The sequence below is a fragment of the Mesoplodon mirus genome, assembly GCF_964341445.2.
Source record: "Mesoplodon mirus genome assembly, chromosome: 17".
Classification (NCBI taxonomy): domain Eukaryota; kingdom Metazoa; phylum Chordata; class Mammalia; order Artiodactyla; family Ziphiidae; genus Mesoplodon; species Mesoplodon mirus.
In genome coordinates, this window is record NC_138993.1 from 66,891,385 (window position 1) to 66,918,816 (window position 27,432).

General features: G+C 50.5%; 1 protein-coding gene across 2 annotated transcripts in view; it reads right to left on the reverse strand.

The window, feature by feature from the left end:
* Positions 1-27,432, reverse strand: part of STK24 (serine/threonine kinase 24) — a 104,942-nt gene that overhangs the window by 59,126 nt on the left and 18,384 nt on the right. For both annotated transcript variants that reach the window (XM_082601932.1, XM_082601933.1), the window contains exon 2: positions 896-1,126. In XM_082601932.1, the coding sequence (XP_082458058.1) occupies positions 896-1,126 (231 nt within the window). The remainder of the gene's footprint in view (positions 1-895; positions 1,127-27,432) is intronic.

The following is a 27,432-nucleotide window of genomic DNA, read 5'->3' on the forward strand; positions in this document are numbered from 1 at the left end:
ACGACATGGAGAGCTGAGAGGCTGGCCCCAGGGCAGGAGGAGGCCTAGTCTTACATTCTCCAGGCATACTACTCCCTCCCTTAGTGTTTTTCTTTCTACCTGTGAAGCTTTCATGTCCACAGAGAATTGTTTCAGAAATTGTTTCACCAATTCTTAAGATTTCCAAAACCCCATTTGAAGATATGACATTTCCAAGTGCAGTAAAACAGGCATATGTCAAGGAACTTGAAACACAAGGGACAATCTTAAACTCTTCTAATGGTAGAGCACGATGACGACAACACGCCTCCACGCAGGACTGGGAAACCATCTTTAATACAATTCTTTCCCATTTGAAGAACTGCGTGAAGATCGAGGACAACCTGCAGTGTTGTATTATAACTACTACTTAATTTAAGTAATTATTTACTAACCGATAATTCTTCAAAGTCAAATGTAGATAAACCAGCTCACTAATCAACATTCTCAATTCTCAGCAGTTTAAAAAAAAAAAGCACTAAATTAAAACACATTTGATAACTGAAGATATCAAAAGACTAATATTCTTAGGTTGGCCTGAGTTTTTATCACAAACCATGCTAAAATTAGGTGATGAGTAGTTGTCGTTATAATAGCTTAAGAAATGCACTTCTGATGACAAAGTCTCACTCAGAGATACTTTCTTGTTTGAAAGGGAGTTTCAACATCAAACACTTTTTACCAAAAATACATTCTATCAGTGACATTTAAGATGACAGAACCATCAGAAACAGGTTCTTTTGACTGCAAAGGTCGGAACACTTCTCCTTCCTCTGAAACCCTGCTGTGCTATTTATCGAAGTCCTTCCCGTCCGAGGCTCGCGTCTCAGTCAGGTGCTGCATGATGGAAAACCGCATCTCCATCTTTCAGCCTTACCTTCAGATAGGATCCATAATATTTGGTTACGTAGGGACTGTCACACTGACTCAGCACTGTGATCTCCTGCTGGATGTCCTCTATCTCATCTTCAGCCTCTTCCAGATCAATGATTTTTATGGCGACCACTTTCTGAGTCCGATTGTCAATGCCCTTGAACACCTCGCCAAAAGAGCCCTTCCCGATTTTCTCCAGTTTGGTAAAAAGCTCTTCTGGATCTGCTTTCAGGTTCTGCAGGAGAGAAGAAGGGAAACTTCAGTAACTCACAGGGCTATGACTGCTTCGTCCTTGTACTGATAACATACATACCGTGGTCTTTCAAGGACCCATACGTTTTCCTCACTTAAGGATCAGGCTGTGGTGACCACAGGCCTTCACATTCAGGACACAGAGATTTCTAAATCTCACCTGCGTGTGCACATTAGACTATGAAACACGGCAAGTGTGCCAACAAAAACAATGACCCAGCTAGATTATAAAAACTGGGGAAGTCTCCAGCTTTTGTATAATTAAAGTAAATAAATACCAGAACACTTAGACATGCGGACTTATTGAAAAAATCACTCCTGTCTAAGCAAAAATTCTACTTTTCTCCCCATGCTCCCCCCTTAACTCTCTTAATTTAGGTAGGTATATACTAAAACATAGGTTAACTAGCATCCTCATAACAGGGGGGAAAAATGTACGCCCTCACTTAATTGTTTCAGAAGAGGCCGTGTCCAACAAATACAGTCTCAGGCATCTTTGCGTACAGCTACTGCCTTGGCCTAAGTATTTTAACCAGATCCAGGAAACAATAAGGAACCTGTTTTCTTTTGTCAGGTGAACATCATACCCTTGAAAATGGCTTCTAAAAGCTCTTAACCACCAACGTGATTAGCTGAAAAACACACACAGCCTACCTACACTTCCTACGCTTTAGCTGTAAGGACTCCAACACCCAGCCCAACAGCTCCCTGACCAGAGAGAAGTGTGAGCAGCCGAGTTCTCGAAGGGCGGCACCTGTCAGCCCCAGGCGGGCGAGAGGGGTGACTCTGACACTTAGCGAGGAGAGCTGGGCACGCTGCACGTCTCACTACGCGGAGCTGCTCAGGCTGCAGCCCCAAGGGGCAACAGAAGGCCCGGGAGCCGCCCACCCTACAGACACACCTTCCCTGTGAAACAGCGGGGAGGAGGAGGAGGGTTGAAGGAGGAAGGACACCAGACTTACAGAAGAGGGACCCACAGAACGTAAGGGGTCACAGACACGGAACTACGGCAATCTGGGCGGCACTGGGTTAAATTAACTGAGCCTTGTGGGCGAACCGGGCGTCCCACTAACCTGCCGTCCCAGGTGAACCCGCAGAGTGGCCAGCGGTGCTTCCGAGGAGAACTGACACCCACCAGCCCCCTTCCCACGTGAACAACGGACCCCGTGACGCAGGCGCGAACGGACACCACAGAGGCCCCGCATGAGACGGCACATGAACAACGCGAAAGCTCACAGGTCTCAACCGTAAACGTGAGAAAAGTGAGAAATGGGGTGACCAGGAAAGGGGGACCCGAGAGGCCGCGTCCGCTTCCAGCAGCTACAGACTCTCCCGTTCTCAGGCCCTCTCCCTTCTATCCTCCCCTCCGGGGTGAGGAAGGCTGGCCCTCCTTCTCAAGGCCAATCCCAGAAGCTTCAAATCCACCCTGCCCTCCCCCAGGACGCGGCTTCATCCCCGACCCCCTTCTCCACGCCCCTCCCGCCTGTCTCTGCCCTGGGCAACACGCCGGGGTGTCTCCCACTGAAAAACCACCACCACCTTGCTGCAGGTCGCCCTCCCCGCTCACTCCTCCCCAGCGTCCCCCCGCCAAGTTCCCCACCGTCACAGGCTGGCTCCTGCTCTGGTGTCGGATCCTCCGCGAGGTCGGCCCCCCGTAGCCTGCCAGCCCCTCGGCATCTACGACTCCCACTCGTCCTCTTCCAGTCTCCCTGGTGCCAGAAGAGTCTTCAGGCGCAGACCCGCCCGGCCTGGCCATCATCAAGGGCAGCCACCCCGAGGCTCCGGACTTGGCCTCCTGTCTTTCTCTCCTCCTTCTCCCCGGGGTTTGGGACCCTGTTCCCCAAACCTGGCTTCTGGCTAGTGAAGAATCACCCGGGACACTTAGAGGTCCCAAAACACTCGCCCGGTCATAAAGGGTGGGGGGAGGAGGGGGTCGTGTAATCCACATTTTCAAAAGACCCCCACTGAACAGGCACCTTTGAAAACAAACTTCTGAATCATAGGGTATGTGGTAACTTGCAAACTGCTGGTGCAGTCCTTTGAGCTTTAACTCCCAGGATCCACCGCTTGCTGATAGCTCCTCGGCCTGGACGCGCGGCAAGCTCCGCCTGTGTCATCTCCGCCTCGGAACTGGCCAACCTCCACGCACACAGCCTCCCTCACCACGCCGCACGCCACACTGAGGGCATTCGGGAACCACATTTTACTCTCCCCTCCACCTGTGTGCCTGGGCTCACCACTGACGGTCCCCAGGTGTCCCTTGAGCAGTAAGAAAACCACAGCCTCACACTGACCCAAAGGACACGCTGACTCAGGGAGACAAAGCGCCTGGCTGGGGCGAACTGGTTGGAAGGCTTAAGGAAGACGCAGTCAGAGCCACCTGAACTCCCATTAGCGGTGATTCTCAACTCTCAGGCGCATCAGAGTCACCTGGAGGGCTTATCAGCCCCGCCTCCCCACCCCCAGGCCTGCGGCGGTGCACCTGGGGGAAGCCAAGTATCAGCACCCAGGTGATACAGCTGCTGCTGGTGTGGGGACCACGCTCTGAGAACCACTGCTTGGCAGACACGGCGGGAGAAGCAAGGCAGCCTTGACTAGATGATGTGCCACCCAAATGAGGCTTGTTTTAGGTCAGCTGACCTGACCTCCCTGCACTGACTGCCCCACCCCCATACCGAGAAAAACAGCGGTGTTCCTTCTTGGGAGTTAATTAAGACAAAGCCAACAAGAATGCATCCAAACCCCTACCTACCATGCCAGAGATGAGTGTGGGAGACTGTTACAAAAATAATGGCCAGTGAATCCCGGCTGGATCCACACCCCTTCAGCACTCCTCCAACAAGAAAGGAATAGTCTTGTGTCCCCATCCCTTGAATGTGGGCTACTCTTGTCACATGTTTTAACCCACAGAAGGTGGTGACTTCTGAGCCGGGGCCTCAAACGGCTGGGGAGGCTGGGAGCGAGCGTGCGGTGGGAGGTCCATCGCAGCCACTGCACGGATCCCCGCTGAGGCCCAGGGTGTGCACGCGGCCAGCCTAGGTCACCCAGCCTGAACCCCGGCACAGCAGAGCAGCCTCAAGGGAGCGCCCGGCCAAAATCCCCGTCAATCCACAGACTCTGTCTTAAACCATCAAGTTCTGGTTGGTGTGTTACTGCACCCCAGTAGAGAACCGGTACAAAAAAGGAAGCTAGAGGCAGGGTGCTGCCCCGGCACAGGCCCTGACAGAGCAGCCGGACAGCAGAACTGCTGTGGACCATCTACTAACGGCCTCTCTCTGCCCCTCTCTGAACTCGATCATCTACCTCAGCTACCTCATTCCCGTCTCTCCATGGGGTGCGGGGTGTGTCTTTTCAATTCACGGCTCTCTGAATCAACTGAAGCCACCCCCAAGGAGCTGCAATGTGGCAGCCCCGTCCACATCCAGCCCTGACCCGGGGCGGGCGGGCGCAGACTTGAAGGCCACTGCTGTACCCCGAGGGAAGGGCAGGACAGGAGGAGAGGAGTGTATCCCACAGCTCGGACGGACAGAAATCCTTGGGACCAGAAGGCCAGCCCGGAGACTGTTAGAACAATGGCTTCAATAAATAACCCATCCCCAAGCCCAGGCCCCTAGTCAACTTTGCCTGCTGCTCCCCTTGAATCTGGGCTGGCCCTGGGATAGACGCTATGCTATTTACTGCTATTTACGAGGTTAAGCCTGAGGCCCTGCAGCTTTCACCTCCATTAACACCTAAGGAGGCCTGAGCTAGCTGCTGGAGAGGAACTGTGGAGAAGAACCCAGGCCCTAGCCACCCAGCGGGCCAACTGCAGGCACGGAGAGGGACGCCCAGCGTCCTAGCTGACCTTAGGCCAGCAGCTCTCCTGCCGACCACGGGCAGTGAGTGAGTCCAAGCAAGACCTGAGGGAAAACTCCAGGTCAACCCAAGGGTTCGTGAGAAATACTAAATCATTATTGTTTTAGGCACAAAGTTCTGGGGGGATTTGTCACCCAACAGATAACGGAATTCAACAGAGATCGCTGATCACTGCCAGACAAAAGTGTCCATTCCTGAGGGCAGGGTACAGACAGATGTTCTATACTCGGGAGAAGAGTGTTTCGTTTCAATAAATTGCCCAATTTTCCTTTTGCTGGGTCTAAAACAGCTTAGAAAACAGCTGTTTTCACTATACTGCTTTGACCATCCTCCCCAAAGCCCTTGCCCCGGCATCCACACCTGTGAAGTTAGCGCAGTTTTTCTGTCTCGCATCTGCTCAAGTGTCGTGTGGCATTCCATGCTCTTGGCCACTGTGTTACCAGCTATAAACCGGAATAAAACCCGGCCCTGGCAAGAAGGGAGCCATCTGCCAAGTCGGCGACGGCAGGCGCTAAGCAAGCAGGGTCCTCGCCCTTTGGCAATTCTGGCATAAGTTCATCACCATGCGCTGCAACCCCGTGCAGTGCGGTAAGGAAATCAATGCCAGAGATGACCTAGTCCGCAAAGGAACGTCAAGATTCTGCTGCCAGAATCTGTTCTCCGAGGAAAGTGGACCTCCTTGGTAGGAAAGGTGCCATCCTGCCAACCATCTTGAGAATTCTCTTTTCAGAAAGGTTTAAGCTGAACCAAGCACTGGTCATCATCCAAAATTAGAAAGGCCTGCCGGCCCCTCACCCCACCCATCCCACGTGCCTGAAAGGCAATCGGCTCCTGGGCAGGAGTCAGGACACGCAGAGGCTCAGCCTCCTCTGGGCAGGGGAAGGCCAGGACCCTCCCCCACCATTTCCTTCTCCTAGGGCAATGAGCTGGGGGACCAGAAGGGCGGGCTTGGATGCCACCTGCACATCCCACTACTCGGGTCTGGGACCAGTCGCTAAAGAACATCACTTAGATGCCCAGCGCGACCTTCTCATTCCCGCACAGAGCCAGGAGATCACGCTTTAAGGCAGAGGGTGGGGTGTGACCCCACGAGGTACTCAACACCTAGGTCTGTGTTTCCTCCCCTGAGGGAAGGGCTGGAGAGAGAAAGAGAGAACAGCAACGGTAGCATCTCTCCAGATTAACTGCCACCAAGGATCTGGCACCCCCGAACTGCGGGACGTGTCCCGGGCACTGTCTATAGCAGAAGGCACTCAAATACTGATGTCTCGTCTCTACTCACGTCTCTTCCATACCCTCAAAACCTCTCCCACCTATGTCAAGAAACAGCCCAACTTCCCATTTGGGGGAGCCTTGAGGTTAAGTGAAAATTTTCAGGAAATGACACGTATGACACTTCGTTCTCCTACTTCCTGTGGCTTTGTCTTTTTCATCACCCTTTTCCTCATGACAACTCCAGGCCGTCTGTCTCTTTAAACGTTAGTCAGCTAAATTCTGAGCCTTTCTATACACTCACACCTCGCCTTGTTTATTTTTAATTTCAAGGTTTAGAAAAACCAGGGCATTTGTCATCCTAAAGTCAGGATCCTTGAAACTGACCAAAATATGGAGAAGATGCATTTCCGTCAGTTCAGGGGGCCCAGGCACAGGTCTGGGCTCTGAAAATGCTCCCAAGCCCCTTCCCCATCAAGCCCAGGAAAGCCTTCACTGGCTCAGGATCATGGCAAGAGCTGACGAGCCAAGGGAACGTGCCCAGGGGACCTGGAATCACCAGTTCCACAGACCTTTCTCACTAACTGTGATATGGAAGTTTCGGGGCAACAGGCTACCCCAAAGCCTGGAATCTCCCAGTAACAGGAAATGAACAGGCATGAGCACAGCAGAAGCAGCTGTCACAGTGCCACGCAGCACAGGGAAGGGGCCCCAAACCTCCAGGACTCCGACTCCTCTGAGAAGCGGAAATCCAAGGGTGTGATGGCTGCTCCCCCCAACTGCCCCCCCTCCCGAGAGATGGTCCAGAGCTGCCCAGCTGGAGCTCAGGCTTCTACAATAATTCAGCCCATTTCATAATCCTTTGAGAGAATTCATTAAAATACTTCCATGATGACTTAAGTATTTTATATTTTTAAACCCGAACAGCTATTACTGTGTTCTTTTGATCACTTCTGGCAAGGACAAATGCACCTGGCATCACTAATCGACTTTCAAAGGTCCTCAGCTTCAGACGTACCGCTCGTACAGTTGCACACACGACACCGCTCTGGGCTGAAGCCAAGCTCCAGGAAAAGAAAAAGGAACTGTCTAGGTTTGCCGTGTTCTAATACTTGTGCCTTATCACATCAGCATCCCAGAAGCAACAGACAAGAGGGCATGGGGTTCAGCCGGGTCTGGACCAGGTGTGGCCCCTCCCCTCTTCTGAACTTGGCAAGCATCCCCAGGGAAGCACAGAACTCTCCTCCTGGAGCTGAACTCGGCCTCAGGGCCCTGCGCTCCCCACCTGCCCGGGCAGCCGCCGCCGGCACACAGGCGGGCGCTATGGGCCGGCAGCTTCCCGCCGACTTGTCCTTCCGCTTCGGCCCGACTCTCCCACCCGGCCTTTCCCCGTGGTCCGACCGTTAACACTGTTCCTGTCTTCCATTCCCAAAGCTGGAAACGCCTGCACCGCCGTTGCTTTCTTGCCCCTACCTCCCAACGGTCTCTGCAAGCGGCCCCCGCCGCCGGCCTGACCCCGCCCCGCCGGCCCTCCCCTCACCCACCCGCCGCGGCCTCGGCTACGCCTCCAGCTGCCCCGACCCCAGACGCCCCTGCACACCCTGCGGGCAGAAAGCGGCTTCCTCGAAGCGCGTGGTTTCCCTGCACTGCCTAAAGCAGCCGGGACAACACGCCGTCTCGAGACCGTAGTCACACACGCTCGCCGCGAAGCTGAACCGCAAAGTCCCTTCCCACCCCCGCTTCCGGCTGCTCTCCCCGCTGACCCTCCCATCACCCAACCTCCTAACACCGTCTCCGAGCACCCAGGGTTATGTACCGTAATGACTCCACGCGCAGAGAACTCTCCAAGCGACAGGATTAGAGGCGTGGAGAACAGACGCGTGGTTGTGGGGCGGGGCGGGGGCGACCAGTGAGGGGCAACACGGGGAGATTCCACGTGGCCGCGAACAGCTCTGCATCCCGACTGCGGTTAATTCTACTCGAACTTCTTCTGCCCCAAAGAGACCACTATTATTTCACTGTTACAGGTGAAACGTTCCCATTTGCTGTTTCATACCCTCTCAACCCGAATGACTCCCTTGAGCAAAGCGAGCAGGGCTCCAGGGCTCCTCTTTGCCAGAGCGTGATTTTTATGCCACTGGTTGAAACGGTAGTAACATTTTACAGGTGATTTTCCCCCCTGAGATGATGATTACCACTTAAGAACGTATCTTATAATCTTGCCAACCTAACCCGGCAAAGAGGCGAGCAGCATGGGTGCCTGCAGTCAACACCCAGGCCCCCTTAAGAAACAAACACTGTAATCCAAACCAAACACCCAGGGGGCTTCCCTGGTGGCGCAGCGATTAGGAATCCACCTGCCAATGCAGGGGACAGGGGCTCGAGCCCTGGTCCGGGAAGACCCCACATGCCGCGGAGCAACGAAGCCCGTGCGCCACAACTATTGAGCCTGCGCTCTAGAGCCCGCGAGCCACAACTACTGAAGCCCGTGTGCCTAGAGCCCGTGCTCCGCAACAAGAGAAGCCACCGCAATGAGAAGCCCACACACCGCAACAAAGAGAAGCCCCCGCTCGCCGCAACTAGAGAAAGCCTGCGCGCAGCAACAAAGACCCAAGGCAGCCACAAATAAATATAAATTTTTAAAAAAATTTTTAAAAACAAAAACCCAGCCAAAATTCAGAGCATTACGTGGAGAAAACAAGGAAAATGCAACCACAGCCTAAACAAATTATGAGACCCAGGGGGCACCAGACGCTCTGCTCTGGTTCTGCAGAGTATCATTCGGGGCAGCAGCCATACAAGCCCTGGAGACAAAAGACACTAGAAACCGCCCCCCCCAACAATAAGCTACCAAACAGAGAGATTCAATGCTGTCCTTCTGAACACTTAATTTACCTGACAAAATTTCGGGTCTCTAGGCAACCATAAGCACCTGGAGTCCAAACAACACAAGTTCAGATCTCAGTTCTACCAAATTACCAGCGAGTCACTGAACCACCCAGCCTGTTTCCATACCTGTAAAATGGGGTAACACTACTGACTTCTTAGAACGTTGCAAGGATAAAATCAGAACGTAAAGAAATCTCCTCGTGTGGTATCTGCTAAACGGTAAGTCATTAATAAATGGAAACACTTTTGTGGTTGCAGTTGTTTTTGTGTGTGTGTACTTAATACTGAGCTATTCTTTCTGAAAATACTTGGTCAGGTTGAACAGAAGCCTCTCATCTGAACTAGAACTAAAACCTAGATCATGGACTCACAAACCAGCACACCCTCCACGGCACTATCCTAAAATCAGCTAAAATAACGAGGCCTTTTCTCCCTCAGGAAGGGAACAAGGAGAATTCTAGGAGGCCTGAGTGAGCATCCTCAGAAAGAGAGAAGGAAACATCTGCAAAACTCCTAAGGTACAGAGGCCACCCGTGGTGCAGGTTAAAGAAACCACTGGCCAGGGAGGCCCTAGGGCCCTGCGGCCTGGGTGGGGTTCTAACACAAGGCTCCAGAGGGCACTGAGCCACAGGGATGCAATGACCCCCACCCCCACCCCCAAGTATGAGGCTCTCAGGAGCCATAAATAAACAGAAGGTCGCACCCGTGAGAACCTTCCAAGCGTTCCATAAACCTCCCTTTTTAACTTTCCTATAACGGTGACTACCAGATCCCTTAAAACAGAGAAGGAAAGAAGGTTCTACTCCATGGGCAGCCTCAGGAGAAGGGACTCAAGCTAGAGGAGCACAAGGGATTTGAAATGGAAAAGGAAAAGCAGGCCCAAGCCCAGGGAGAATTACAGCAAAGAAGGCAGGCTGTGAAAAGCACAGGCCTGGGGCACACAGCGCACCCCACCAGCTAGTCAAGAGGACCACATGCTTCCTGTACAGAAACACATACTTTTAGTTTGTGAAAGAGGAATCCTGTTAACTGTTTCTGAGCAGAAACTTGAGCCTAAGAGATCACCTTGCAAAACAACCTGCAGAAGATCTGAATGCACGAGGCAGCTTCACGCTGACACCCACAAACGAGCTAGATTCGCAAAATCCTGGCCTCCCCCAGGTCACAACTTAGGTGCAGTTGGAAGCCGTGAAACGCTTTGGTCTTGGACATGGGCTGGGTGGAACGAAGCCGTGAGAAAGATGACCACCATTTCTCAATGCCCTCCTGAAGGAGGTATCATCTCCACCTTACGGTGGTTATGGGATTTGTCCAAGGACACAGCGCACGTGACAGACCCTGAAATGGAGCTCAGGGCCATCTGATTCCAAAGGGCGAGCGTGTTGACAACTGCTTCCCAAGTTCGGACAGCAAAACACAATAGAAAGAGCACAAAAGTAAGACGCTCGAGACCTGGGTTTTTCCCCTGCTGTAACGCTTTGCTGCATGACCTTGAGCAAGGTCTTAACTTCTCAGTAAAACGCAACAAGGGTGCCTGAAGTATTTATCTACCTCACAGGTTTGTCAGAGGATCAAATCAGCCCAAGTAAGAGGGGAAAGCGAGGTGCACTGCAAACCCTTTCCCAGAGCGCAGATGGCGGCTGTGTTACCTTGCAGGGCGTGCGCTGACGCTCAGAAAGCACATCCAAGGCCAAGCGAGGTCACCTTTAAAACAGCACTCGGCTTTGAAGACGTTTTTAGAAATCACTAAAACACTGGCCAAAACAGTTGCTGAGAACGAACCACGTGTAACACAACGCAACACGGTGCTGACAAGATTACAGACTGCTGTCGGTTTAGAGTATGGCCTAACTGTACGTTCCTATTTTGTAATACAAGTTATTATTTCCATAAATATCTTTAAGCTAATTAGACACAAATAAAATGCCCTGAAAACCTGTCTCATCGGTTTAATCTAACCATTACATTTCAGGAGGCATTCTGTACTCAAACCAAAATCGGGCAATCTGTCTAATCAAGCCTATTAGCCTGGAAAGGGCTTTCTCTCATTCTAACAGGTTGAAAGCTCACTCTTTATCAGGGTCTTTCCCACACCTCCCCCACCTGAAAATCAAGCTGCCCTTTTTATAAAATACACACACACACACACACACCCCACACACACAAAATGGGGGGAACTCCTCGCTCTGACTCGATAAGCAGGTCTCAGACCAGGACCTTGTCTCTCACCCCCAGCGCCGCCTCGGGACCCAGGGCTCCCCCTGAGGGGCAGGAGCCGAGCTGCTACGGGCCCCTCCCCAGTCTGCCCGCACTCCTCAAAGGCACCAAGGACATGGCAGCGTCTCGGCCGGAAGGAAGAAGGAACCACCCGAGGTGTCTGCCTCTCCTCAGCCTCCCGGGAAGGGAGCAAAAGCCACTGGGACGCAGGCGCCACCGGGGGAGAGGCTGCAGCTCCCTGGGGGCCCCGCCGGGCGCAGGGGAGGCCCCAGGGCGGGAGGTCGGTGGTTCCCAGCGGGGCTGCACGCCAGCCAGGACCACCTGTGCCCCCCAGCCCCACTCTGGACCAGCAAACCCAGCCCGAGCATTATTTAAGCCCACCCCCGAAGATTCCAACGGGCGGCCAAGGTTGACAGCAGGGGTCTGGTCTGGGAGGCCACCTGGCGTGTTCACCTGCTTTTCTTCACCTGGGAAAATCACGTCGGAGCAGGGGACGGGGTGTCCCCCCCGATGCTCACATTTCTAGTCTTTTCCTCTCCAACTCCTTCCTCTCCTACCTCGCTGGCCAAGGACACCCATTCTCCACCTCTAGCCCCCAGTGTTTTATATTAACTAGTCGGCTGATTTAAGGTCTCCAAAAGAAAAACCTTTATTTACCAAATAAAGCTCTTTAAATAGCAGATGGCTCCAATTAGCTCAGAATTAACAGATTTTTCCTATCCTCAAATAGTCTCTCAGAAGAAGTCTCATTCCTAGCTAGATGACCAGAGGTCATTTTTAAGTGCGAGGCCTAAATCCCAGGTTTACACAGAAACGGGCTTTCCTGCATATCACACCGAACCTCCTCTCCTGCGGTGGGAGCCCCTCCTGGCCTGTCTCCACGTCGATCACTGCCTCTTCTAAGCAGCACTTTCAGTCTCTCACCCGCGAGCTCGCAGGCACGTGACAAATGCCCCACAATCCAGCTCAGTAAACTCATTTCCCCCATGGCATACACCTGTGTTTCAATCCACCTGAATAAATATTCTACAATGTGTGACAAAAACAGAAAACGTTAAATTTATGAATTTATGTCTAGACCTACATACCCGAATAACTGGAAATTCTCCTAAAACTCTTGTCCTTAGGATTTAGGGAATCCTAGTAGCAGCATCCTATTCATTTTTATATGGATGTTTAAGGTAGAAACCACTCTACCAAACAAGAAAATACAATTTTTAGAAAAGCATTAAAAATGAGAAAAAAGTGACTGCAACCACCCCGGGGAATCTCCTGTTTCTGGCCTCAGCATCTAATAAACACCCCCGGCCCCCATCTGCTCGCCGCCTTAGCAAACAGGTGGCCGGAGCTCTGTGGGGTCAGAGGTCAGAGAGGAGCCCCCCCCACACCGGGGAAAGCACGTGCTCCGTCCGGGTGTGCGAGTGAGGGTCCAGGCTGGAAGGCCGCCTGGAGAGGCTCTCCGCCCTCACTCACTCGGGGTCAAGCTCTTTCTCTGCGCAGACTGAACAAAAGGCTCTGAGGCTCTGGCTACTATTCTGCCGACCGCCTGCCCAGCGCCAGATGCTCCCAGGCCCTGCGCCGGACATTCGGCAGGGTCGCCTTGTTCACACCCGCGGGAGCGCGAGGCCTGACTGCAGAGCGAGCAGGGGAACCAAGGGCCCGGGGCTGCAACTCACCCAGGGTCACAGAGCTCGGGGCAAGCCCAGCACCCTGGAGTCCCCACGCAGGGAAGTGTGGCCGCCGCCAGGCTCCCGCAGCGGACGGTGGGTACACTTCTCTTCAGTGAAAGTCTCCCTGGCTGGAAGATGAAGGTGACAAGCAGGCCCAGATGTCAGGGCAAAGAGCAAAATCAGGCTAGTTTTGTTGGGCAAGCACTTGATGAAAGCTACGCAATGCATTCCAAATAAATTATAGAGAGCTCATTGAGAAATGAACCCTGGCACCTCCTTTATTAAAAGCAAAACGCAAATAACAAGCCAGCCATGGAAAATATTCCGACCACACCCTACGCGAAGATGCACTGACAAACAGCAGCAGCTCCCGTTTCCAAGAGCTCCTCCGTGCGAAGGCTCACGCTAAGCAGTTCTCAGAAGTACTCCTCTGTGGACCCCACAGCTGGCCCAGGAGAAAGGGACCAGGATCCTCAGGACACAGCTGAGAAAGCTGAGGTGCAGAGGGCAGGTCACTTACACAAGGTCCCCCGCGGCCAGTGGCGGGGGGTTAAGCCCCACTCTGCCTGTGCATCGTGGGTCAGCCTCTAAACGGAAAGTGTGTGTAAGCTGCTGGCTTGGCAGGAGGCCTGACAGGAGAGGAACCGAGGTGGCACGGTCTGCCTTGGGTTACAGCACTGGGATGCTACAACCAGCTCGAGGAGAACAATCTGATGCCACCTCCAATTCCCTGCAGGTCAACTCGCCTTCCTGTATGTATTTTATAAAAGCCTGCAGTAACGATAGTGAGTGTCAGGGAACAAGTACATTTGGGCATCTGTATATTTCAATCAATAATCACATCTCCTTTACCTGAAAATCCTTCAGCTTTTAGAGGCATCGGGGAAAATGGCTGGAATAGAAAAGCTAAGGACAAGGCTGATTTGTCTCAAACAGGAAGGCAGGCCTCCTGCTGCCCCTTGTGGGGTGCGGGGTCCACCAAGCGTCCGTTTATCCCTAGGAGGGGGGGCAAGAGGGCATGAGCTGTGTTCAGCGTTAGCCGGCCCACATTCCACAGCAGTCCTGTGGCTCCATGTCCACCAGGGAGACGACCGCACCCAGGCAGCTGTGCAGTGCCGTCCCGGGAGGGCTGGGGCTGGGTGGCCAGCCCGCCCCTCTGAAGGCCCGGGGAGCACACACCCTGGGCTCTGTGGGCCCAAGGGTCTCCACTGCACATTCTTCTTCTCTCTCTTCTTTTTTTTTTTTAATTTTTTTTTATTTTTGGCTGAATTGGGTCTTTGTTGCTGTGCGCGGGCTTCCTCTAGTTGCGGCGAGTGGGGGCTACTCTTCCTTGCGGTGCGCGGGCTTCTCATTCCGGTGGCTTCACTTGTTGCAGAGCACGGGCTCTAGGCCCAGGGTTTTCAGTAGTTGTGGCCCATGGGCTTCAGTAGTTGTGGCTCGCGGGCTCAGTAGTTGTGGCTTGCGGGCTCTAGAGCGCAGGCTCAGTAGCTGTGGCGCACGGGCTTAGTTGCTCCGCGGCATGTGGGATCCTCCTGGACCAGGGCTCAAACCCGTGTCCCCTGCATTGGCCGGCGGATTCTTAACCACTGCGCCACCAGGCAAGCCGTCTCTCTTCTTTTTTAACGACCACTTGAAAACGTAAAAACCCATTCTTAGCTCATAAGCCAACCAAAACAGGCGGCTGTAGTTTGCCCATCCCCACGCTAGACCATTGAGCCAGCCAACACGCAAAAACCCTGTTCACCGCCGACCACACCAGTAACCCGGATCCCACCGAGGGAACCCAGTGCCGGCACAGGAGCCGCTGTGACCTGATGGCTCCGAAATAACCTGCCCGCCTCGCTCCACTGAACCGGAACCGCCTCCCCATCCTCCGCCCGCCCCGCCCTCCCACTGCCCGAAGGGAGGGCGAGAGAGCAGCGCAGCACCTCCCCTGACAGATGAGAAAGCGGAGGCCTGGCGTGTATGTCACGGGCCCAGGCACACAGAGCCGGAGGCTGGGGCTCAGCTCCGAAGCCGCTGTTCTCTCTATCGCCCGACGCCGAGGCCCCCAACTCCCGCTCTCGGAACGCGCCAGCTGTTAAGGATATTTACAGGGAGAGCTGTGACTGCGGTCTCGGGCGGGGCTCCCCCCAGCCCTGCCAGGGACGAAGACTGTCGAGAAGGGTGAAGGATACTGGTCTGCGCACACGCTCTCATAACAAGGCGCACGCGTCAGGCTGGAGTGACGATCTTCCACCTACGGCGGCCTGACGTCTGGTGCCTGCACCACTGGCCCTGAGCAGTGCCCAGTGCGCAGCGGTCTCCCCTCCTGCAAGAAGGAGCTCATTTCCAACAGGCCAGGGCCTGGCACGGAGGGGACCCCTCAATGAATGTCAGCTGCCACCTTGGCGGAACGGAGGCAGACACACCCCCCAGATTAAGAATCCGCTGGGCACTGGCTGCTCGGCCTCCCCAGCCGGTAGCGCCTGGACTGCGCAGCCGGTGGCCTTCCCGCGGGGAGCGCTGCCTCTCAGGTAGGAAACATTAGGGAGTGGAGGGGCGACACAAAACTGCCTGGATCTGATTCCCAGATCTGATGAGCGACCCTGGACAAGCTACCTAGTTGCCCTGGACCTCAGTTTCCTCTTCTGTAAATGGGGTAAGAAGAGCACCTACGTCAAAGGCCGCGGGAGGGTGAAATGCGTTAATCCACGCAAAAGGACTAGGTGCCTACCTTCCACTCAGTTCAGGGTCCAGCTCAAGTTCACAGTCAGCTGACCCCACCCTGCACCCAGCCTCCATCCTGGCTTCCGCCATCACAACAGATACTTGTTTTCTGTCACCCCGCATCAATGTCACGAATCCACAGGGAATCAGCAAATTCTCATCACTTCCAGAACCTCCATCCAGAGCATCGCAGTGGACTTCAGGTTTCAGCAAAGGAAAAAGTGTTACCACCTGGGCCATCACTCTGCTTTAGGGCCACTGCTAATCCCTTCCTCAGCAGTGGCTTATCTGCACCTTAAATTGACCTTCAGCTCCAGGGGAGAGGTGTCAGCCCATCTTATCTGGCCGGTCTCATCATCTCCCGCCTCTGGGGGCCTTTTTTCTCTTCTTCCCAGCGTCTGTCTGTCTGTCTGTCTCACACACACACACACACACACACGCACACACACTACAGGAACACTCCTTTGCTGGAATCATCGCTCTAGAGTGCGTTTCCCACAGTGGCCCACCTGCCACCTAACCTCCCAGGCTCATTATCTTTCCTACTGGCCCCTGGCATCCCTTCTTTCTTGCTTGCTCCTTAATTAGACCCAAACTGAGGTGAAAGAATTTCATCATTACTGAGAAAACCACAGTAAAGATATCACTTTGTTCTGCCCTCTCAAAATCTGCCACGATTTCTGGAAGATACCATAAGGAAAACTAAAGGAGGAGACACAGGAGTCCAGGGCTGCGGTTCAGGGGGACAACTGAAAGAAATGGGTTAATAACCAAAACTTACATAGAGGGTTATTCCACCAAAACAAAACAGAGAGGACAAACGGTTTCTATTATCTCAGCCTGCTGTCCACTTGGTACACAATTTTACATTTCCATCCTGTTCACTCCAGTCGTGTCGCCCTCAAGCACACACCTTTTCCACAGGAGAGTTAAGCTGGCTCTAACACTCATATGCCTCCAAAAGAGTAAATACTGTATTGCAACCTTTTCGTTTTTAGATTGCTTTTCTCCATTTTGCCATATTGATGTAACATATCCATGTTATATTGGAAGAAGCAGTAAGATCTATGAAGAGCACAATATGTTGTCCCTTCCTATATTAAATTGCTGGAGGGATGGAAAATGGTGCAGCCACTTCAGAAAGCAGTTTGGCAATTTCTCAGAAAGGTAAGCATAAAACCACCATAGGACCCGACAAATTCCACTCTCAAGAGAACTGAAAACACACGCCACTCAAAGACATACACACAAATGTGTGTAGCAGCGTTACTCATAACAGTCAAACACTGGAAACAACCTCCATGTCCATCAGCTGGTGAAAGGACAGAGAAATGTGGTGCATCCTTACAATGGACACTCTTCAGCAATAAATGGGCTCGAACTACCAACACAAGCTACGTCACGAACCTGAAGCCAGTGACGAGTGACCACATGCTGTATGACTCCACGGATATGAAATGCCCAGAAAAGGCAAATCGATGGAGACAAAATGCATGAGGGACAAAAATGTTCTACACTAATTTATGGAGATGATTTTACCACTCGGTAAAGTTACTAAAAATCACTGAGTTGTACACCTGGAAGGAGGGCATTTTATGACACGTAAAATATACAATAAAGCTGTTTAACAGAAAGACCACACATGGCGTATCTTTGTTCACCTGTCTCCCCAGTGACTGCAGGATGTGTAGGAAAGGCAAAGGCGTCAGCCGGCTCACCCTACCTCAACACCTTGCAAGATGCCTGGCATGTAGTGAGTGCTCAGTGTCCAGGGAACGAATGACTTTTGGGAAAACAAAGTTTCGTCCTCTTCCATAACTTCATGATTTACCAAAGCTCCACGGCCCGTCTGCTCTTCCACCCAATCTAGCGCCCAGATGGAACAGCCTGTAGAGGCCACTAGCCAACGTGTCCATGAAGCTTCGAGATCAAACGTGACCCTGACACTTGAAGATGGATCCTGACCAACTGTGAAGTGCAATATTTGTTCAAAGTTTAAAAAGAAAAAGTGTTTTCCTTATGTCTCCGTAATAGCAAAAGAATAAAAAGCCTCTGGGGCTGTGAGTAGAGAAAAGCACAATCTAAGTATCAGATTTCAAACAAGTGAGGTTCGGGAAAATTATAATCTAATTTAAAATAAATTCTTAAGTGAAAGATTTGTTATTTCTGACTTAGAAGCAGCCAACTTAATAAGCGTAGCAGGGGAATTAAATGCTGTGAGGGAAGCTCCGACCCACCTGTGTTCTATACCATTTGTCTGTCTACCAAGTGGCACCCGACAGGAGGGTGTTTCAATAGAAATGCAGGATTTTATTTTCTAGTAGTAGTAATGAGTAAGACTGTACTGCCTGCTACATTGCACACTACCTGGAATTCACGTGGCGTGTCCCACTTAATCCCAGGTCTCAGCAATACCCGCATCTGCTGTTTAGACCTAGAAACACAACACACTTCCTCGTGTGTGTGAAGTGTCGTAGTTCAGGGTGTAGCCTTTTGAGGAGAAGGGGTTCAAAGCCTGGCCCTACCACATACTTGCTTTATGATCGTGGGCAATAACCTTTGTGCTGTGGTTTCCCAATCTTTGAAGAGGGGGGGAGATTACAGGCCATTTATAACTTCTTATTTCTGATCCCACCTTGAAGACGAGGCCTTCACAGGACTGTAGCATTTTCTGGACGTGGTAACTGGCTCTTGTGAGTTACTCTCTTCGGGCACCACAGTCCACCAGCCCCAGTGCTGACCACTCTGTAAATGGGGACTGAAATAAGCAACCTTTTGGAAGGTGTGCAAACCTAAGTAAATACAGCTGAGTAAGGGCTGGTCCAGCCAAGTCTCTCCTGTCTATTAGATAAAGGGCAAAGAACTGACAAAAACAATTCACTCATCCTTTGCAGAGTCAAAAAAAAGAAAAGAAAAAAGTAAAACCTCTCTACCTGAAGGTTGGTTCCAACTTTCTCCCAGTCCTGCATTTTACTGATGGTAACTAAAACTGAGCCAGCCTTGCAGATTTGGGTTCAGCTCAGCTGGTAACATGGTAATCTCTCACACCCATCTATCACTTCCTACTCCTCAGAAAACCATCATTTAGCTGGCCTCTTAGATCCAGGAAACAATGTACAAGGCAGTCCACTGACTTCACATTAAGAGGCAGATGTTAAACGTCACATGCCTCAGATTAATTAATTATCAGGCTTCCTGGCTCCTAATTTCCACCGCACCTCTCTCTATCAAATCCCCCTTTCATGGAGGGGAGACAGTGAAACTGAGGGGAAGCAATGCAGACCCCTGGGAAAGTTGGCAAGAGAGTTTACCTTCTAAGTCTTTGTCTTTTACTGTATTTCCCCATCCACGTGTGCAAGCATTAACACACTCTATGGCTGCAACAACTCAGCTGAAGTTCAGACCCCATAATTTCCAAACTCAAAACTGTTAAAATACAGCCTGACAAGAACGGGTTTGTTGTGGAGATAACAGGACAGAGAACAAAATCTGAGACCCTCCAGCCAGAGTGTAGGGGAAAGCCACCCAACCGAAGCCACCCTGGGCCTGAAAATGCCAACACAGGGCAAGGAGTGGGAGACGGCCTCGGCACCGCTCTGCAGCAGTGCCGGCGACGCCCTCCTCCAAAGCTCCCCCTTTCACCGAGACCCCCTCCACAGAGGGACCCACAGAGCTGAGCATCCGCAAAAAAGAGAACTAAACACTTGAAGGGCAAATCAGATGAACAGTGCCACAAATTCGCTCCCAGGCTGAAGTGTGCCAGCAAGTATGCATATCTTTAACTGAAGCTCACACAGCTATTCAAGTGTAGTAGCTCAGCTTTGATTCAGAGGTCAGAGTTTAGAAACCTCAACCCTCCAGAAGCATGAAGCAAAAAAAGGCCTCTAAGCACAAAAATAGCTGTCACGAATCCGGAGGCCTGGATTAGCACGCACTGCTCTTCACACAAGGGGGTCCTTGGCTCCCCCACGGAGCAGTATGTCCACAGTCAACACACTCTCAGGAAGGCCAAGAACCTGGGTTCCCAACCCACAGCAGGCTGGGCAAGTACGGGTGGGGACCCCAGAAAGGGGCTCTGACTGCTGTGGGAGGGGACGTGCAGAGGAAGGAGGTCGGCGATCGGAGCAGCTGACCCTGCCACGCCAGGCGGCACCCCGGGACATCACTGAGTCACGCACGACCCAGGACCCCGCCCCCGCTGAGGGGGAAATGCCAGCCAGCCCCCAGCGGGCTAAGTCTGTAAATACCGAGCTGGAATCATCAAGATGTGTCCCCAGAAGGGATTTGGTCCAGATGCACAAAGACTTCAGACCCTGCCCCACAGTTTGTCCTTAGAGCTAGCTTCTTGTCAACAGTCCTTCAATTCTCCAAACAGGACCAGAGAGGCAACCTCTGCGGGTCCCTGCCAAAAGGAAGCTGCGGCAGGTGGAACCAGGCCAGGTCAGAACAGAACCGGGGGGAGCATCAGAGGCCCCATGAGCGCGGGGTTCCTGCTTTCTCAGCCCACCAATGGGAATGACTCATGACTCACGCAACCTCCCGCCAACGGGAAACTGTGATCAGCAAACACTGTGGAAGGAAGCTTTAAATAGGCAGGGACTTCCCTGGTGGCGCAGTGGTTAAGAATCTGCCTGCCAATGCAGGGGACACAGGTTCGAGCCCTGGTCCGGGAGAATCCCACATGCCGCAGAGCAACTAAGCCCGTGCGCCACAACTACTGAGCCCGCGTGCCACAGCTACTGAAGCCTGCACGCCTAGAGCCTGTGCTCCGCGACAAGAGAAGCCACCGCGATGAGGAGGCCAAGCACCGCGACGGAGAGTAGCCCCCGCTCGCCGCAACTAGAGAAAGCCCGCGCGCAGCCAAAAATAAAATTAAAAAAAAAAAAACAAAACTAATAGGCAGAACTTTAAAGGTTCTCCATCAAGATGGTTTACCGCTGGACATCTAGTCAGGTCGTCCACGCAGCTCTCTATCCCAGATGAACCTCCTGTTACACAAGCGAAGCTGCATTTTACTCCTGGGTCCTCCTCGGTCCTACACTGAATGAGAACAGCATGCAGCAGACTGGCAAGCCTGGACGTCCTGGCTCCCATTCGAAGGAGTCAGCCCTGTCGAGGGAACCGAGGCTTCAAGATAACTACAAGGACACTTCCAGTAAAAGGCGGCAAACGAAAGGCACATTTACGCTGCTCTCTGTGATCCACAGTTAATAAAATGTTAACAAAATGAAAATCAGAAAAAAAAAGTCCATCTACAATCAAACCAGTAGATCGCTGAGTCACCCAAAGGAAGTGCGAGCGGGGCAGAGGATGGTGGCAGGCAGGGGTGCAGGACAGAGGCACAGGGGTCCCTGCCCTGGTGCTGGGCAGCCTGCAGGACAGACGGAACTGCCCCTCCAGGACACCTGCTAAGCCAGAGGACGCCCCACACAGGCATGCAGAGATGCCTCTCAAAGGAAAGGGACAGTGAAAAAATACAATATGCAAAAGGCAGAAGGCAAATGATATGTCAGAGGAATTTCCAAGGGAGAGGGGAAACATTTCAGACAAATATTTTTCTTGACTCGATCAAATTAAAACTGGGACTCTCTTTTTTAAATAATCTCAAAAAAAGGATCAACATGGTTGGAGACAAAGACAATAAAAATCATTACTAAAATAAATATCACATTAAAAGCAGCAAAAAGTAGACAAGACACTGCTGAAAACAATGACGGAACAAAAAATCATGTAAAAATGGAAAAACTAAAAAGATAAACGGGAACACAGAAGATGCCAGATATGGAAGCAAAGACGATTCCATATATACATAAGTATTATACCTAAAAATGGATATGAGGAAATAGCAAAAAATCTCACTTCTTCTGGTTTATCCTAAGGAAGTAATTAGACGAGTGGAAAGATTCATATATTCATTGGAGATTACCATAATTTCTTTTTAAGCTGCAAATTACCTAAGCAGACATCAACTAATTACAGAAATTACCCTGCAGCCATACAATGAAATACCAAGCAGCCACTCAAGATAATGTTGATTTACTGACATGGAAAAGAATCTCAATGTTTAAGAAAGAAAAGCACATTACAGTGCAGTACCTGTAGAATAATTCCATTTTTGTTGTGTTTGTGTGGGGCGGGGAAGGAGAAGCAAGCAATATACATTCACAGAAAAAAACTTTGGAAGGATGTACACTAAAATATTAACAGTGGTTATCTACTTTTTTTAATCTGTTTTTCTGCATTGTCCCAACTGTTTAAAATGAGCTTATTTTTCAAATCTACTGAGAGGCAGAACTATAGCATTTCCACTTTTAAGGAACAGACACACATATATACTAAAAGATCAAAAAACGCCAGGCCTAGGTTCACGAAGGAGATTTTCAGTTTACAGTCCAGAGTTCTTGGGTCAAACCATTCTGGCTACAGAAGAGCAGTCATCAGGCCTCTCTAATCCATTACCCTAAACCAATCTATTATAATAAAAAAGCTAAAAGCAGCAAATGTCCTTCTATATTAGATTAAACATCCTGAATTATATTATACCAAACACTGCAATTACTGCATTACTTTTAAACAATTCCCTCCATAAGGAGAACCAAGAAACAAAAGACTGAAAAAGGTAAATCACCTGACAAATCTCAAGAAGATGTAATTCCTGCCGTATCTGCATTTATTTTTAAACCATGTGATTTTTTTTTCTGAAGCTAAACAGGAAACATCAAAGTTTAAAGAAATTGGGAGTTCATGGGAATTTCTCAAGAGATGGAGATGTAATTCAGCACTCCTAAAATCTCTGCCATTCTAGGTTTCACTGAAGAAGAAGAACAGAAGTAAGTTATGTGATACGAAATCGTTCCATTTAAAAGACAGCACATTTCACTACATGTGGCTTCTCTCTTGCAGGCAAAGAACAAGACAGAGATGTGACAAGACACATGATCACGAAGCCGAGGCTGAGGAGGATGCAGGGGTCCAGCTGATGAGTCCATTCACCTTCCACAACAGACCCTGATTAAGGCCCTTTTAGAGGCTGCACGTGGCACTGATCACCGTCTCCCTGGAGACAATGTTCTCGCGTCAGGTGTGTCCCTACCAGTCCAGGCAGATCTCAAGTGGCCAGACTCATAAATGAAAAGACCCGCTCCCTTCAATGTCAAAGGCCTTCTTCCTTCCTTTCCATCATGTCACAAAAATCAAACAGCATTGGAGTTAATTCATTTTAGAAGACTTTTTATTTGGGTTTTTTTTTAATGATGAAATTATCAGACCTGTCAAAAAGCTTAGGTGATATGGACACTATAGCCCATAAGGTGACCAGTTCTGCCAAGAATACGGTGAACAGAGGCTTGCTCCCGTTCACTGGCCAATTCAAGCGCTTATCAGAGGCAACAGAGGCCTCAGCCGCCTCGGGACTGCCCGCTGTCCTTCCAACAGGCCTCCTTCCAACCAACCCGAAGATAAGCCGGCCGGCTGCTCACCTTCCCAATTATCACCCAAACGGGCGCTCTTATCTCCACTCCTACAAATGCAGGTGGCAAAACCTCCACCTGGAAAGTTAAGTCCCATTTCTCACTTCGAAAAAGGCATCGAGAACCAAGCAACAAGCTCAGAAGAGCCAAGAAGATGGATTTCTCTCCACTAAAAACTGACACAGCACATTAACTCTTTGCGTTTGTCACGTGAACCCTCTCAGAGTCATTCACCCCTCCATCTCCGGGGCCCTCTAACGCCTCAGCGTTCCTTCTTCCCATACCTGTTTTAAGGCGCCATTTTTTTACATTAAAAAAATCAAAAAGATGCAGATAAAAAATTTCACCAGGGTGCTGACCGTGAGTTGTTTTCCCAGTATTTGTAACCGAGACACCTCTCGTCTGCTGACTCTCGGAAGGGTATGGATGCCGCGAGGGTGGTGCAGGGGAAGGTCAGGAGGCGTCACCTTTAACCGCCAATCCCTGTTTTCTCGGCAAGGCCCCCAGTTTTGTTCAGCGATCAACCCAATAACCTTGGCCTTATTACCAACTCTTTCTGACCAACTGAACAAATTGAAACAAAGCACAACATATACAAGTAGTAACCTTTTCTAGACGTCAAAATCACAGCCTCAATCAGCCATGTGATCAAATACTCCAGTGTCGGGCTTCCCTGGTGGCGCAGTGGTTGAGAGTCCACCTGCCGATGCAGGGGACACGGGTTCGTGCCCCGGTCCGGGAAGATCCCACATGCCGCGGAGCGGCTGGGCCCGTGAGCCATGGCCGCTGAGCCTGCGCGTCCGGAGCCTGTGCTCCGCAACGGGAGAGGCCACAACAGTGAGAGGCCCGCGTACCACAAAAAAAAAAAAAAAAAAAAAAAAACTCCAGTGTATCAACCCCCAGCTGTAGCTCCTATCCATACTGAACTATCTGCTGCTAAACCCTCAGGGAAGTGATGTCACCTATGGGGTTGGGTCACCAGTCCCTCCCTTCCCCCTTGAGAACTCAGCTGAAACCCTAATTCTTGACTCCAGTATGTAAAGCCACTGGAGAACCTGGCATAGTGTGAAGAAAAGAACGTGGCACCTGCAGCCAGATGCGTGTGGGTTCAAATCCACCTCCTCCTACTAGTTATTTGTTTCTCTAGGACTTGGTTTACTCATCTGTAAAAGGACCCAAAAAACGCACACATACTATAGTTTTCCTGATAATAAAATATGAAAATTAACTCTTTAAAACTGGTACATAACAAATGATCCCATGTTCCCATTACAGTCTGATCAGAAGCCTTAGCTGCATTCTTCTTCTGAGTCACAACTGCCAAATTACATGCAGTAGTAGTTGAAATGCAGACAACTGGCACACGGTAAATTTCAACTAACAGCTGGATATGGATAGATAAATCACGCAAGTGTCAAGGAGCTGGCCCATCTCAAGGCTTCATCCTCAGATCACACGCCTGACCACATACACACATCACTGTTCTCCCTCACACCACATCTTTCTCTAGGAAAAACGAATGAACCACTTAATCTACTATATGACCTTCAAGGTGCATACTAATCCAAATCATGACCCCGGGCTAGGACCACAGTGGTCCTGATGCAGAGGCCTCTGCAATCGGGCTGTTGCTAATACAACCTCACTGGTAACTCCAACCTGAGACTCTAGATAACACACCCTGCGAAACACAAAGGTCTCAGTGAAAAGAACTTTTTGCGCAACCTTCTGAAATACCGTCAGCGAACTGTCAACTAAAGCTCAGCAACTTCCTCCATTAGCCTAAGGCCACCCACCTCTTCCCTGCCTGCCTCTGCTCGGTGTGACCTCAGAGCAGGTTGTCCCATCTTACAACTCTTTCATTTAATGACCTAACTTTTCTACAGGAATCTCACTTACTCATTTAACACATTCACACATTTATTTACAGTGGCTGGAGCTGTAATACTGCAGGGTCCCCCATGACAGCCAGATTCCATCTTCCGCAAAGGGGCTTTCATCCTAACTCATGAAACACCACTGTCAGTTGTTAACAACTAAGATAACGCTTCAGAGAAGGTAAAAGCTCGTTTCTTCTGCCTCTTTTGTTTTTCCCCCTTAAAAAACAGGAGCAGCTCCCCTCCTATAGTTTTGTCGTCCGAAAAGACAAACCACCAGTAACCATCACCCAAGTCCAACTGTACTTCCTAATACCCTGGCCTCCCATGAAGGTTCACGGCCGCAGCCACCCTTTTCCTGGATGAGAGAAGCCCCAGAGCTCTTGGCTCAAAGGTAAAATCACTAATTTGCAAGTCGTTTTTGTAAAAACTATCCTGTTTCGTTCCAGAGGCCCAATTCTAAGTATGCAAAAGAAATGAAACCATATATACTGTCTACCGTGCTTCAAGTGTATTCAACCCAATTTTAAAAAAAGAAAATAAACAAACAAATCTCTCTTCGGAATCAGGAGTGAAGATTAAGCTCAACGTTTTAAAAAGAGACATACAGAATACTGTGACCAGCCTGTAAATATCAAGCCTACCCAGCTTTCCAATCTCTCCTTATTATCTGTTCCCCAGGCAAATCAGAAAGAAGCTAAGAAGCCACCAAGGTCACTTCCGGGTTGATCTGGATTATCCAGTCCATTGAGGAGACACCACCTGATTGAAACCCCCATCATGCTTCCTCTTCTTTTTTCAGCACTTTTATCATACTCCAAACAACAAGCTCTCCCATACTTTCTCTTCCCCATTATCTCAGGAAGGAGGAGGGGAAGGAAAAACCATAACCTTACTCACGTTCACCAGTCACCCCAAACTTCAGCCAATTCTAGGAACAGATCTCTTCTGCCTGGAGTGCCCTTTACCCACTAGAGCCCCTTAAAGAACTGCTCAAACACACACCCACATGCCACCTCCTCCAGGACGACTTCCTTTCTTTCACCCACTTTTTGGTTAATAGCACCCTGTACCACCAGCGCTCGCCAGAGTCTGCCAATGCCAGGCTATAAGCACATTAAGGACAGCAGGCGCAGCTTGCCCCCTTGCCCAGCCCCGAGCATGGTGCATTAAGCACAGCAGACATCCACTAAGTCTCTGTTGGCTGAAGAATGAGCATCATGGCTCATCAGGAGTATTAAAAGCACTTAAGTGCTGGTAGAAGCTGGACTGCTTAAAGGGTCTTGGTTAGAGGTTAGTGACATTTCTGATGGAACTGCTGTGAAAGGAAAGAAAAAAACACCAAATGGAATTCCCAGCCTTCCCTTCAGTTCTAAATGCAAGACAGTGAACAATCCTTTGCAATTAAGGCAACCATAGACTCCTTGCCTTCAACATTAGTTACCCCAGGGGAATAAAACCATACAGTTCTGCACTTTTTTTTTTTTTTACCATTTGTTATATATTACTTCTATAATATTTTAAATAAATTAAAATTTGTAACAGCTCAATTTTTAGAAGGAATCTTTATGCGGGGGTGGGGGGGGCGGCACCATGTGGTATTTTCCCTTCTTAAAATCCCCAACAGCCTCCCACAGGAACTGGAATTATAGCAAGGGACTGAGACCCTGAGGACCAAACCGAGCTCAGGATTGCAGAAGCTAATGAGGAAAAAGTGGCACATATTCACAGAACAATATTTCAGTAGAATCTAAATGACATGCTTTAAAAACACCCTCCTTGATTTTTAGGGCAGTGAAACTATTCCGTATGATACTAGAAGGGTGGCCACATGTCCTTATACATTTATGAAAACTCACAGAATGCACAACAGCAGTGAACCCGAACATAAACTATGGACTTCGGGTGATAATGATGTGTCAATGGAGGGTCATCCCTAATAAAAAATATAATCTGTGCAAGACAGTGACGGGCAGCAGAGAGTACCTGGGAAAATCTCTGCATCTTCCACTCAATTTTTTTTGTGACCCTAAACTGCTCTAAAAAATACAGGCTGGGGGCTTCCCTGGTGGCGCAGTGGTTGGGGGTCCGCCTGCCGATGCAGGGGACACAGGTTCGTGCCCCGGTCCGGGAGGATCCCACATGCCGCGGAGTGGCTGGGCCCGTGAGCCATGGCCGCTGAGCCTGCGCGTCCGGAGCCTGTGCTCCGCAACGGGAGAGGCCACAGCAGTGAGAGGCCCGCGTACCGCAAATAAATAAATAAATAAACAAATAAAATAAAGTCTATTTTTAAAAATGAGTATCTTCACTGTTCCAGTTCCCCACTCCTCCAAAGAGCCCATACTTCCCCAAAACACTTAGTGCCCACTACTCTTTACAGAATTTTTAAAT